Genomic DNA, 15,088 nt, shown 5'->3' on the forward strand with positions numbered 1-15,088 from the left:
GTGAGTTTTGTTTGCATAAATACATTAGAAAAAGGCAGTTAAGTACATTAAAAAAAAAGAAAGAAAAAAAGTTGCCAAGAAAGCTGCCAAAGAAGAAAAAAAGCTTTTGGTGTACTTTTAGTTTCGTTGCAACCTGGTCGTTTTTTCAATCCATACAGGTTTGATTGATGATTCAAACAGTGAAACTTGTATTTAAACGTATTTTAATCTGGGTTTCATTAAGATTTCAGTGGAAAAATTTTTAGAGAGAAAAGGCTTGGAATCCCAATCTTGTATGCCTAATTTTTAAGTTTACAAATTTCAAAGTTAGCCCAGATCTAAGATTTTATCCTATAGTCAATACTTAAAAAGCTAATGAAAGAGAATGAAAACTTGACTTTTATCTAGTATTCTAATAAGATAAACCTTGTCTTCATTTCAAAATTAAACAAAAGAAAAAAATGATGCAGTATTATTTACTAGAACGTATGATGCGTGAAAAAACAACAACTAAATTATCTGAAACGGTTTTGAAGACATTAACAATAATAGTTAGAATTCAATTTTTACATTGTAAGAGACTGCCCAGTTTCTTCTGTACTTTGGACATTTAAACCTTTAAGAATGCGTAAGAGTGATCGAAGCTTCATCCACCATTGTTGCTTGGGCAAACGGTGTCTGGAAAAAAGTAATTATATAACTAACAAATTTGCAAAACTGTAAGAAGAAATTTCCTCAAATATTTATTTTAATTTCCTTTTTTTTCTTTAAATTGTCCACATCTAAGAAATCTTCCTCAGTCTCCTCTCACCAACCACAAATGAATAAAATGTTGAAGTAATTTTGGTAGATGCACAAGGAATATATTGGATATTGAAGTACTCTATATGTCTTTGGAACAGTATTATATTTTCACATCTTTGTATTTCAACCCTAGTACCCTGAGTGCTGAATTTACTTCTCAAGCACAATTTATGGGCAGGAATTTTTCCTAAAGGACAGGGGCGAATTTCCAGTATTTTTATTGAGGGGCAAGAGTGGTCCATATCTGGATAGTCAAGAGGCATGGAATATATAATCATTTCTGCTCCACATTATTGGGGGGGGGGGGTGGGGGTAACGGCCCCCTCCCCAAACGATTCCCCTGCTAAAAGAATAATAACAATAGTACCGTTCTAAGCGTAAAATATGAATATCAAGAAACTTTCGAGAAACGAGTGTTTTAATGAAGACTTTCCATACTTGCTACATCTTTTTATTAAAATGCACGCCAAACATTTAACAACGTCTCAAAGTTAGATCTAAGGTGTGTTTTTCGATTAAGAAAAAGTCGATCTACTTCCCAACTGCTCTTCTAATCTTGAAGAGAATATTTCTCTTTTGACGATGAGCATTTTAGTGAAGCAGTTCATTACACCCAGTTGATACTTTTTTTGTTAGTAATTGGTCTTATTCTACTTCAGCGCTTTCATGTGGATAAATTTATTATATTCCTACTTATTCTCACCATCATCACTAGTCACATAAATTTCATTATCGATTCATTCGACTAGGGCTAAATTTGATTAGGCTACAGAACATTAAAGGGGACCTTTTTGAACGAAAAATGAACTTTCTTGTCATTATTTGGCAAAAAGTGTCATTAAGCTTTTGTAATTTCTGATTCTACTACTACCAACAATTCACTGCAGAACGAGCCTGAGGCCATCAGCTTCAATCTTTCCCTACGACCGCTTCTCAACCCATTCGGAACGATCTGCTTTTTTTTGGCCTAGATGGATGGCCGAAAGGACTATCTTTGGCAATCTATCATCTTTCTTCCGCCAAACACTTAATAAATACTAATGTCTTTCAGGTGATCGCTTTAACTGAAACGTGGTTAAAGGATAATAACTCACAATTACTATATATCCCTGGTTATAATTTATATGTAAGGAATCGTGAGTATTACCAACATGGAGGCCTAGCAGCTTACATTCAGGCTGATTATAAGGTTTCAATAAGAGAAGATCTTACAATATATAGAGAGAAAGTTTGCGAGTGTTTTGTTTTACATATAACTAGAGAGAATTTGAATTTTTGTATTGTTGTAGTATATAGACCTCCACAGAACCTGCTCCAAGACTTTATAGACCTATTTGAAGAACAATTAATGAAACTTCCAATTAACTCTATGCCATGTTTTATTATAGGGGACTTTAATATTGACCTTATAGACCAGTCATCTGCTAGTACTGAATTTATTAATAGAAGTTTATCTAATGGGTTTCATCCTTGTATAAATATCCCTACAAGAATTACGGGAACATCAGCTAAGCTTCTGGATAACATCCTTTCTAATGTACCCTTGAGTCTTCCCAGGGTCCTTATCAATGATGTATCTGTCCACTTTGAAGTTTCAGCTAGCTTTAGAACTGTCATGAAGGTGGTTAAAGGCAAAAAATCAAGGATTCCAGTGATCAGTAAAAGTGCGATGGTAAAACTTAAAAATGATATAGAAAAGGTGGATTGGTACGATGTTCTAGGTGATGTTCAGGACGCTAATTCAAAGTTTGTTTTATTTTATGAAAAGTTGCAGAGTTTGATAAGTCAAGTAGTCATATTGAAACCGTTTAATAGAAAACACTCAAGTAAAAAACCTTGGATTAGTCCTGTGCTTTTGAAGCAAATAAATGTAAGAGATAAATTGTTTAGAGCTCAAATAATTAACCCAACACGAGAAAATAAGCAATTATATAAAATTTATCGAAATAGGTTGAATACAATTTTAAGAAATGAAAAAAAGAAATATTTTGAGAAAAAGTTTAGGGAGGTCAAAGGATGCCCTAAGAAAACCTGGGGACTAATAAGAGAAGTGATTGGATTAAAAATAAATAGTGTACCTGATGAATTAGTTGGTGTAATGGGAAAGACTTTGAATTCTGAAAAGGACATATGCAATGAATTTCTGAGTCATTTTTCGAATATTGGTCTGAATTTAGCTATGTCAGTTGTACCTGATAGTGGTGATCCAACGTCCGAGTCCTTATTGGGGGACCCCATTGATGTTTCTCTTCACCTTAGACTTCTAACAGTTGATGAAATTAAAAAAAATTATTTATGGGTTTGATAGTAATTCATCTGGTAGCGACCATATTACTCTAAAAACACCTAAATGTATTTTTGCTGTAATAGCTGAAGTTTTATGTCGGTTAATTAATGATTGTTTTCGTCAAGGAGAATTCTCAGATTGTTTTAAAGTTGCCCGTATAACCCAATTCATAAGGGTGGTATTCAAAATGACCCAGGAAAGTATAGACCGATATCTGTTTTACCCATTATTTCCCGTGTTTTAGAGAAGTGTTTTAGTATTAGAATGATGAGCTTTTTGGAGGATCATAAGTTACTGGTAGAGACACAATTTGGGTTCCGTAGAAAAAGGACAACGGAACAGACAATGATTTATTTGACAACTATTATTAATGATGTATTAGATAAAGGTTTCAAAGTAGGTGCTATATTTTTAGATCTGATGAAAGCTTTCGACACTGTGGATCATGAACTTCTACTTAAGAAGTGTGAGGTGTATGGTTTGAGGGGTAAATCTTTAAAGTTTTTAAGAAGTTTTGTAAGTAATCGTTATCAGTATGTCCAACTAAATGATTCTTCTTCCGAAAAAAAGCGTATTGAAATAGGTGTTCCGCAAGGATCAGTTCTCGGTCCTATATTATTCTTGATATTTATTAATGATTTACCAAATTGTCTAAATAATTTTTGCTATAGAATAAATGAACTAACGGTAAACCCAACTAATGAAACAGTTTTACTTTTTGCTGATGACACAACAGCCATTAGCACAGCTAAGACAGCGGAGCTGCTGCAGATTTCCATGAAGGAATCAGTTAATAGAGTTGCAGCATGGCTGAGGGTAAATAAATTAAGGATTAACATGGCTAAGTCTAACTTTATTATTTCTCTCGATCACCTAACTTTTACCCATGGATCAAGGAATTAGATATGCCTAATGGCGTTATAAAACGGACTGCGTTTTTTAAATACCTTGGGATTGTAATAGATGAAACTCTATCTTTTAAGGAACATGTTACTTTAACTAGCAAAATTCTGGCAAGAAATCTCGGTATAATGAAGAAACTCCAACATTGTTTTCCTAAGTCTGTCCTTCGCCATCTTTATTTTTCTTTAATACACCCGTATATACTTTATTGCTCAAGTATTTGGCTCTCTACGTTTTCTTATACCCTAAAACCAATAAGGGTTCAACCAAAATAAGGCAGTAAGAATTTTAGCTGGTATATCTCCACATATGTCTGTTCGAGAAATTTACCCAACTTTAAAAACTTTGCCAGCTGCAGGCCTTCGTGAATTCTATGCATTGTGGTTTATTTTTGGACTGCAGCAGGATGTTCAGCCTTGTTGTTTTGGGGATTTATTGTCCATTAGGTCTACTGTTCATTATCATGATACAAGGGGTAGCGCGGACTTCTGTGTACCTAGTGGTATATCTTCCCGTTCATGTTTTTCTGTTCTTTATAGAGGTACGCGGAAATGGAATAGTTTGAATAGTGATATTAAGACTATTGGTGACCCCAATATTTTTAGAAAAACCATTAAGGAATTGCTTTTTGCTGAATATGAGTTTTGACTGATTAATTGATTTATTTATTGTGGGGGTTTTGTTGATATGTTGTTCCCAGAGGATGTATAATATATGACATTATTTTGTATTTATTGTTTAGTGTGTTGGTATTAGTGGTGTCGGTGGCCAAGTGTTCTTTGTTTTAAGTATTTTGTTTTCTCTACCTCCCCCACGGACAAGCTTTGCTTTTTAGGGGAGGCAGTAATAATTTTTTGTTGCTATGTTTTTTTTTCAATAAATCTTCTTCTTCTTCTTCTTCAAAAAAAAAAAAAAACGTGTCCTCGCCATCTTCACCTTTCTCTCATTATAGCACTAAAAAGGGAATAGAACCACATTTTTCGTACAGCTTACAGTTCCAAATAGGGTCAGTCAAACATGTACACAAAACTATCTGTAGATAATTCCTCTGGAAAACATCTAGCAAATCCTCCCCCGTCTTCCAAACCGTCCAAGTTTCAGAACCATACTTGACTACTGTCATTACTTTAGCTTCCAATATTTTAATCTTTGTTTGAAGACTTATGTGGTTTAATTTTTCTTCTTTTTCGGACTATCATGTGAATAATTCTAGAAGTGACAGAATATGGTATATGTGTACTTTTTTCTTTGGGCAGATGATTTAAAATTTGCGTGAAAGTAGCTATCCAAATAAGTTTCAATTACCTTACCTTAAATCCTCCAGAGCCAATTATGGAGTATAGCGCTGTTACGAAGCCTCTCCACTCGCCTCAAAGCTGGACCGAAGTGGTAACGTGTCCCAATTCCGGTACTAACGATGTCTTGGCCATCCTTAGGTGTCAGGCATAAGTTTGTTTCACATGTTTTTGGAGGATCTCGTCTTCTTCAGCTACCTGGTATTCAATCATAAGTTGTCAGAGGAAGGTGGCCTTCACACGAAGGACATGTTCCAAATATATCCGCCACTAAGCCTACTTTGAACCGCCGCAGTAACAACTTGTCACGTTCAACCATGAATTTCAGAATTGCTTACTCTTTATTGCTAGCTTATTTATAGAATTCTAATCAGGCACGATTTTTCGAATGAGAGAACCGTTTTTTAAGCTGCTGGTAAACACTCGTTAGCATAGAGGAGCAGGGAGAGTACGTTGCTATTGAAGAGCAGAAATTCAGTCCTAGTGAACATCTGTTGCTCCCCCAAATGGGCTTTAATCTATTAAAGAGTCATGTTGACTCCCCATGTCTGTGCTTTATCTCGGTCCCTATTTGGCCATCACAATCAATCCAGCTGCACAAGTACTTGAAATCCGTGACGTACTCTAAATTCTTATTCTTGCAACACAGAACAAGGAATAAACTTGTGATGAACATGCTCTTTGAGTTGGAGTTTTCTATGATTGTCTCACGTAGCTTTCGATATCTCTATGTAGATCCTTCTAACCAGACTATGTCATTGGCAAATTCTAAGTCAGAAAGCTGCCTACTCTTTCGCCATGTCTAGAGTTGCGGCTCGATACATTAGACCTTATAATCGCGAAAAAGAACTGAGAAAGTGCGCATCAGTGGCAAAATTTTATATTCTTTAAAAGCCAATTTATTTTTCACCTAGTTTTAATTACTAGGGTGATTGGGGACAGCCTTTCTCTATCGGGCTAGCAAAGCCAGTTACTAAGACATCTATATTTGTGATAAGCGAAAAGATGCAATCTTGGCAAAAATTTGATCATGGAAATCTTGGAAAGCGGTTGAAGTTTGACACTGGAAAAAATACTTGACTAGTGCCTTATTTATATTATAAGAAAACTCCATATAATGGAGAGATTTACATTACAACAAATGTGATGCTGGAAAATAATTTTATAATTATTAAATAAGTTACAAAAATCGCTCTCCATGAGTTTGAATTGTCCGACTCAGTACGTATTTACGAACAATATATGCCTTAATTAAGACAATTACTTTATACTTACACGAAGTCGGTGTCCTTTTGAAGGTCTTCAACAGGAGAAAAACAATAATCTTTTCCAATAATTCCTAAAAGGACTGCTGTATCAGGCGAGCTGGCATTTATTGACCCATCCACTTGAGCACACTCATATATTTTTGTAATAAGCCATTCGGTCGCTTTTGCTGCCATTTTTGTTCCCATATTTCGGTCAAATGGGGATGGGGATCCACCTTGTTGCATATGACCTTTAAAAAAGATATTATTCATCCATCCAAGAAACTTGTATGTTTACTTGTACAGAGTTGAAAGTAACAGTATGGAGTGTACAACCTACCAAAAATGCACAATTAAAGATCTTGTAACACAACACTGTTTTTCTATAATGCTAAAAAAAATAGTAAACGGTAAAAGTAAATAAAGGAATATTTAATTATCTTGTCGAAGAATTTATCGAAATGTGTTATTTCGACGGGAAAGAAACAAACAATAATAGAACGGATATTTCTGAAAAATACTAAGACCTATCTCAACAGCAATAAAACAAAAAAATACGGAAGCTAGAGGAGGATACAAAATAGATGACGAAAGCAAATATCGTGAACTTCACGAGTCAGTGAAACCTCCCCCCACAAAATTAACAATAATTCATAATTTTAACAAATACACATCCTTATCACACGGAAGGGATTTCAGATTTAAAGCGTCTTCACATTAGGGTGAGATAAAAAAAAAGCGTCAGAGATCAGTTATAACCTTGCTAACCATTCATTTACAAAATAAGTTAAGGCAACTATTCCCCCACCTAAAGAAGTGGACCTTGGTGGGACAATTTTTTCCCGGTGAACGGAAAACCCGTTTTTTGCCACCAGAGAGGTAGCGTGTTAGTTGTTTGGTGCTTAAAACGGGACTATCATCCCAAAAACTCCTTTATCTCTCGTATACATTCTTCTTTTTTATAGTCATAACAAGCATTGTCATTTTGTGACCAAACATATTATTTTTTAAAATTACCAACCCTCCCCCCTGCCACTGATAAACTTGTACGGTCAATTTTCCTGAGGTAGGATTTATTGATGCTTCTTCTACTTTTGTAAAAAGATGAAAGTTCCAGACCGACTACTAGTTTGACAATCAAGCCGTTGGTTAGCGCATGCTCATCCCATAGCTGAATTAGAAAATAATATCTTTCTTGGGAGAGGGGTGGTTAAAAGGCGAAAAGTTATATGTAAATACATTGTTTTCTGGGAGCTGCTTCTCTGCACTAATCCTAGGTGGTATTTACCTGCTCCCCTCCACCTCCGTGATGGACTATTAGTATGGCGTCTAGGCGTTTACTCCTCCGGAAAATACTCCCGTGGAAAATTGTTTTTTCCAAATTTGAGAATTAAGTATGAGAATTTGAGAATTTGAGAATTTTATGAAATTTGAGAATTAAGTATGTTAAAAACTTAGAAGAAAAAAAAACACAAATCCATTCTGTTGAGAAGACTTCCATATGAATTCCTGAAATTATTGACAGTAGCGGGCACCAAATTAAAAAAAAAGGAGGAAAAAAAGTGTAGGCATGACATCATCCGACTTTACCTAAAAAAAATATTACCACAAAAAGTTTAAGAAGGTTTATCTCCTTTGAAAGCATAGTTGGCTTTGGGAACCAACAAATTATTATCTTTTTAGTTCTTACGGACGAAAGCATTGTTCACTTGTATGAGTTAGTTTTTCTAATCTTTCAAGTGTAAAACCACCACAAATCACCATTAATAAATGAATGAAACCCAAAACGAACAGAAATTATAGATAACATAGTCAAACTCAAAACGAGCAAAAACTAAAAGGAGTAGGGCTGACGACCCCCGTGTCTTCTCAAGGCCACAACATAATTTGCACTTTACAAAAAAAAAAAAAAAATAACTGTGGAATGACAGTTTAATATACATATTCTGATATTTATGTCTTGAAGTTTTAATATTTCCTTATTTATTAAAGTAAAAAAAGTGGAAAAATTAAATTCTATTTTGTTTTCAGTAAAGTGCAAAATATGTTCTGGTCTTTGAAGGCGTGGGGGTTGTCTCAGCCCTATTCATGTTAATTTTTGCTTGTTTTGAGTTTGGCTTGGTTATTTATTGTCATTTCTGTTTGTTTTGAGTTTAATGTATTTATTGATGGCAATTTGTGATAGTTTTAAGCTTGGAAAATTATTTGAATTTTTTCTACCCATTTTTGGCTTAATGGAGCTCTTTACTTTTCTTTGACAAACTTGTTTTGTGGAAAAAAAATTAAATTAATTTCTGTTCGTTCTTTATTGGCATAAAGTTAAAAAACTTTTTCCACAAAATAAGGTGGAAATATACTGCTACTACTAACAACTCACCGTAGCACCAAGCCACCTGAGGGCGACGTAGCTACGCACGCTTCTCCTCCATCCCAATCTATTCAAAGCCTCCCTCTACACCCTCCCAGGAAGTTCCCATTTCCTTTAAACCTTTCTTTGTGACATACTTCCATCCCAGACGAGGACGACCTGCTTTGCGTCAAGTCGTAGACAGTTAAACGAAAAGTACAATCTTTAGGAATCTATCATTCTTCATCCGCAGAATATGCCCTAGCCATCTCAATCTTTTTTTCATTATAGCCCTAGAAATCGGGATTGAACCACTTTTTTCGTACAACCTTACCTTACCTTAGATGCGCCTGTGCCTCCAGAGGCACCCAGGGCATCAAGAAGGAGCCGCCAATCTTCCCACAGGTTTGCTGCTGCAAGTATGTCCTCCCACTGAGGTTGAATTGATGCGTGCAGGTTACGGAGATCTGTCTGCTACGTTCGACGCAGGGTGTTTCTGGGTCTGTCCCTGCGGCGTGGACCCGATGGCTGCCAATGGAGCGTTGCATTTAGTAGTCGGAGATTGTCCATACGTAGCACGTGGCCAAGGTATCTCCATCGGTGGACTCTTATGATATATGTCACAAGAGGCTGGCCAGTCTTTTTACGGATGGATTGGTTTGTTATTCTCTGCTGCCATCGAATGTTGAGAATCCTTCGGAGACATATGTTCTCGAAAGCAAGTATTCTTCTCTCTTATTGCTGGCTCAGGTGCCAGGTTTCGGCTGCGTAAAGCAGCACTGGCATAACATTGCAATTGAAGAGTCATAACTTTAGCCGTATAGAGAAGCTTTGGGACCGCCATACCTTCTGTAATCTATTGAAGGCCCCATCGGCTTGGTCGATTCTTATGAGCACTTCTTTTGTCGTCGATCCAGTACTTTCTATTATGCTTCCCAAGTATTTGAAATGGACGACTTGCTCTATGTGTTGGTCTCCGCAAGTGATGCTCAGGGGTAGATCTGTGGTAGCCATGCATTTTGTTTTCTCATTATTTATTTTCAGGCCAACATGGCCACCTCTTTCCCTCACTTTGTCAAGGAGTTCTTGGAGTCTTTGCTTGCATGATTCTAGGACGGCGATGTCGTCAGCAAAGTCTACATCCCTGAGGCGTGTTTCTGGATTCAGCTGGTTTCCGTCTGTGCTTGTACTTCGCAGTATGTAATCAAGGACGATTACGAAAAGTAGCGGTGACAAGACGCAACCTTGCTTAACTCCTGACAGAATGCGGAAGAAACGAGTTTGGCCATCTGGTGTCTTTACACAGCACTCGCTATCTTCAAAAAACGCAACAATCAGTGAAAGTATCTTTTCAGGGATTTCGTAATGCAGTAGGATCTTCCAGACTTTGGCGGTCTACTGAGTCAAATGCCTTCTCAAAATCGATGAATATCATATAGATTTTGGAGCACCATTCTCTGCTTTCTTCCGTCAGTATCCGCAGGGTAAATATCAAGTATGCACATGAACGGTTCGGTCTGAATCCATGTTACTCGTCGCGAAGGTGTCTGTCGAGATGCGAGCTGATTCTCCGAAGTAAAATGTGCGTCAGCAATTTGCTAGATATGGAAAGCATGCAAATTTTTTGCCAGTTGCCAGGGAAGGACAAATCGCCTTTCTTTAAGATCCTCACAAGGGTGCTGCGTTTCCAATCCGAAGGTATTTTGGCGGTCGTCCAGATTACTGCGAACAACGCTGTCCAGAACTTGAGGCAGGTCATAACAGTCGCTTTGATCATTTCTGCGGATATCCTGTCTTCGCCAGGCGACTTCCCATTTTTCAGCTTCTTTGCTGCTGCTATAATTTCAGTGGATGACGGCGGATCCGTACTGATATCTAAGGAAAACAGTGTTGTTGCTGGGATCTCCGGGGGATCGTCTGGTGGAGGTCTATTCAACAGCTTCTCGAAGTGACTGGCCCAAACTTTTTTTACGTCAGACTGCTGTGTTATCAGGATGCCCGAGGGGTCTGTTACTGGTCCATGTTGAATAGAGGATTTCTTTCCAATAATCTCATTAGTGATTTTATAGACTGCTCTTTAATCACCTCTCTCCGCTGCCTCTTCTGCCTGCGCTGCTTTTCGCTCCAGCAGGTTTCTCTGGGTTTTTTTTCTGGCACTCTTCTTTACCTCTTTATCCGCGGCTCTGTATTCATCGTTTCTGAGGATCTGTTGGTCGGGGGTTTGTCTTTGGATAAGTGATGCTTTTACTTTTTTCCTTGTCTCTATGAGTTCCCACGTTTGGTCAGATAGCCACTGGTCTTTTGGGCTCTTGCAGTACCCAATGGTGAATTTTGCGGCATCGTGAAAGCCCAACTCTATGTTTTCCCATTGTTTATTGCTATCAGCGTTATCTAGCACACACAAGGTTTCAAATCTATTCCACATCTCTAGTTTAAAGGCTTTGCTGAATTCTCTCACACTGAGTTTCTCCGAGTCAAACACTGGGTTTAAGGGAGCCTTATTTGCGTTTCTATTTCTTTTCAATTTGAGGTGGATTTTTGCTGCCATCAGATTATGATCTGAACCAACGTCAGCTCCTCTATATCCTCTTATATCAAGCAGGCTTGGTCTCCACTTCCTGCTCCAAAGACAATGGTAAATCTTATTTCGGGTGTGGCCATCGGGAGATATCCAATACTATTTAGGTACAACTCGATGGGAAAACAGGGTACCTTCAATTACAAAGTCGTTAAGCAGCATGAAGTCAATGAGGAGTTCTCCGTTTTCGTTTCGCTAACTCAGGTTATGATCGCTCAGAATTTCAGGGGAAAACGATCGGTCCTTCCCTACTTTCGCGTTAAAGTCTCCTAGAAAACATGCTATATTATACCATTGTATGTCGTTTGCTTCGGAGCTGAGAGCTCTGTACAATTCGTCGTTTGCTTCGTCTGTGGCGTTATTGGTAGGTGCGCAGTATATTACTACTCACAGTTTCGCAAGCACATCGATGAACCGGACTGTTCGTATTCTAGATGACCCCGGTGTCTGCTCTAGTAGAGTTTGGGAAGTTTGTTTTGTCATCATTAGGGCTACTTCATATTCACGCTTTTGCTGTGATCCATTGTGTATAATGGTCACATCTCCATCCAGTTTATTTGATCCAGATCCTAGCCATCGAACTTCTGACAGAGCCGGAAGGTCGAGGTGGTAATCTTCCAGTGCTCAAAGCACTTGTTCAGTCTTTGATTCTTGAGACATTGTGCGGACGTTCCAGAAACCAAATTTGAGGTGTTGTTTTGCATTCATAAATCTTGTCCGTGGGCATGCAGAGGTCGCCATCAAAAGGGGGTTCGAAAATCAGAGGCTCAAACTTGATGTTTCGGTTACAATTAGGATTTTCCCCGGGGGCAGGCCCTTGAGGTCTCGGGTGTGGGTTGCAAGCCCACAGCCATACAACCTACTGTTTGAAATACGGTCAGTCTGCCGGATACCCAGAACTATCCGTAGGCAATTTCTCTGGAAAACATCTCGTAAATCTTCATCCACTTTTCCGAGCGCCCATGCTTCAGAATCATATTTGACCACTATCATCACTATATCTTCCAATCCAATCTTCCAATATTCTAATCTTGGTTTGCAGACTTATCTTCCTATTCATCCAAAAATGTTTTAACTGTGGAAAAAACACCCTGAGCCTTGGCTATTCTACTTTTAACATCTCCACTGCTCCCACTGTCTTTATTAATAATACTACCAAGGTAAGTGAAGCTGCCCACCTGATCAATCTTTTTGTTACCCAACGTCACTTTTTCATCTTCAGTTATTCCTAGCCTTAGTGACTTAGACTTCTTAACATCAATTTTTAAACCTATTCTAGCACCCTGAAGTCGCAAAACCTCTAAAATTTCATACATTTTGCTCACACTTTCATCTAGGATTCTTAAATCATCAGCACAATCTAAGTCCAGGAGAGTTTTTCCTCCTCATTTGATTTCGTGGTCTCCCATTGCCTTTTCCTGTGCTCCTTAAGACAAAGTCCATCAAAATGATCCATATAAATGGGATAGAACACAACCCTGCTTAACACCTGATTTAATACAAAACCAGCTGCTAACCTCATTTCCTACCTTAACCGCAGCAGTGTTATTCTCGTACATAGCATTAGACACTTAAATGTAATTTTCTGGTAATCCATACAAGGATAAGACCTTTGCTAAAGCTCTTCTATCAACAGAATCGAACGATTGCTCATAATCTATAAGACTGGGGACCAAAGATGTTTGACAACTAAGGAACTTCTCAATTATTAACCTAAGGGATTTTGTCGACATCCTCTACATTTCTAAAACCGCACTGCTATTCTCTTAAAACGTTGTGTACAACATGTTTCAGTATAAACAGTATCATATTACTAAGTAATATGCTACCTACAGAGACCAGACTAATGCCTCGACAATTACGACACTCACTCTTCTCACCTTTCTTATACAGTGGTTTAATTAAGGTTTTCCTAGAATCGTTAGATACTTTCCCTTTTTCAAAAATCATATTTATAATCTTCAGTAGTTTATTTCTAACCTCATAGCCACCATATTTAAGAAACTCATCTACCACACAATCAGCACCTGGAGCCTTATTATTTGTAAATCCTTTTAGCACTGTCGCAAATTCTTCCTCGCAAAACAAATCTTCCTCCACATACAAGGTATCACAGACTTTTATTTTACTATATATCTTTTCCTGCAACTGTATCTTGGTTCAGCACATTCTCAAAGTGTTCCGCCCATCTCTCTTTAACTCTTTTCTTATCACTAATTGTGGCCCCGTTCCAATCTTTAACCAGGACAAGTCCGGATTAACTACTCCCTCTCAATTTATTAACACGCCAATACAGTATTCTATTATTATGCCATGTAGCTGCATTTTCCAGATCCTCGGCAATTTTATTCGTGGCCTTCACTTCACACCACCTTAGTGCATATTTTGATGCATTTTCCATTTTCTTTACATTCCTTTTGTTTTATGTGATATATTACTCAGATAATTCTTGTATAAACCCATTCTGCTCTCTATTAAATATAAAGCTTTTTCCCTAATATTCCTAGCTGCAGTCTTAACTTTCTTCTCTAAGACACCATCAGCAACTTCACAAATTGTGTTTCTGAAGTTATTCCAACCATCTTTCACATTGTCAAATTTTAAACTCTCAAATTTAGTATTCAACTGTTCCTGGAAAGCTTCTCTCAAACTCTTATCCTGGAGTCTACCAACATCATAACTTCCCGGTAGATAGTTATCCTTCCAAAATTTCAGCTTTAAATTAACCCTAGACACTACTAGATGGTGATCTTTACTTTTAACATAAATAATAGCACTGCTAGCACTCCTATATTATCTTGCATTGATCCTGCCAGTCTTTAGTTTACTATAACACAATCAATCAGGTTTGTTGTCTTACCATCACGTGTATGCCATGTCAACTTATTGGCCATTTTATCACTAAACACCGCATTGGTTATAACTAGATTGCTATACCTACAGAATTGCAAAAGTCTGCAGCCATTACTGTTTTCTTTTCCTACACCAAATTTACCTAGGCTAGGATACTATCTATCCCTATTTCTACCAACCTGGGTGTTAAAATATCCTAATAAAAACACCATATTTCTACCTTGGACCCTGTCTCTTTGCTCCTGTAACTGTAAGTAAAATTAATCTGAGTTATTAGTATCCCCGTCAGTCGGTTCTACAGGGGCATATATTACTGTAACTATCCTGAAATTTTTAGTCATAAAATGAGCAATTAGTATTCTATTATTAATACCTTCCCAGCCTAATCAAGACTTAGCAGCTTCCTTATTCATCTAAAGCCCTACTACCCATCCTTCCTGCCTGAGTAAACAAATTCTATACGGCCTAATTTCATACTTCCTACCCCTAGAATCTGATTTTCTGAAACTCCTAATAAGTCCAGTTTGAATCGTCGGATTTCATCAGTCGAAATGTCGATACAATTTGTCATTTTTTAACGTCGTAACATTCCAAGTGCCAATTTTCATGTTTTTTAAATCATTGAAATTATTTTGGCCTCAGGAAAAGCAATGATACCGGATACCAGTGCAGGACGGGGATCAACATATCTTCTCAAGTCTACACCGAAGCGCTTAAGCCAGCTTAGAACTGGACAGCAAACGTCCCTGGGACCACAAGTATGAATGGAAATCCTTGTGCAATCCTGGGACCATC

General features: G+C 37.5%; 1 protein-coding gene across 1 annotated transcript in view; it reads right to left on the reverse strand.

The window, feature by feature from the left end:
• Positions 1-447: 447 nt before the first annotated feature.
• The window catches only part of LOC148939448 (ATP-dependent 6-phosphofructokinase-like), a 255,175-nt gene continuing 240,534 nt past the window's right edge, over positions 448-15,088 (reverse strand). Inside the window, exons 11-12 of the mRNA XM_089107083.1 lie at positions 6,544-6,766; positions 448-657 (exon numbers count right to left, since the gene is read on the reverse strand). Of these exons, the coding sequence (XP_088963209.1) occupies positions 546-657; positions 6,544-6,766 (335 nt within the window). The 3' untranslated portion in view covers positions 448-545. The remainder of the gene's footprint in view (positions 658-6,543; positions 6,767-15,088) is intronic.

Source organism: Artemia sp. Qi Xiang Cuo, chromosome 21 (genome assembly GCF_049724085.1).
Source record: "Artemia sp. Qi Xiang Cuo chromosome 21, ASM4972408v1, whole genome shotgun sequence".
Lineage (NCBI taxonomy): Eukaryota > Metazoa > Arthropoda > Branchiopoda > Anostraca > Artemiidae > Artemia > Artemia sp. Qi Xiang Cuo.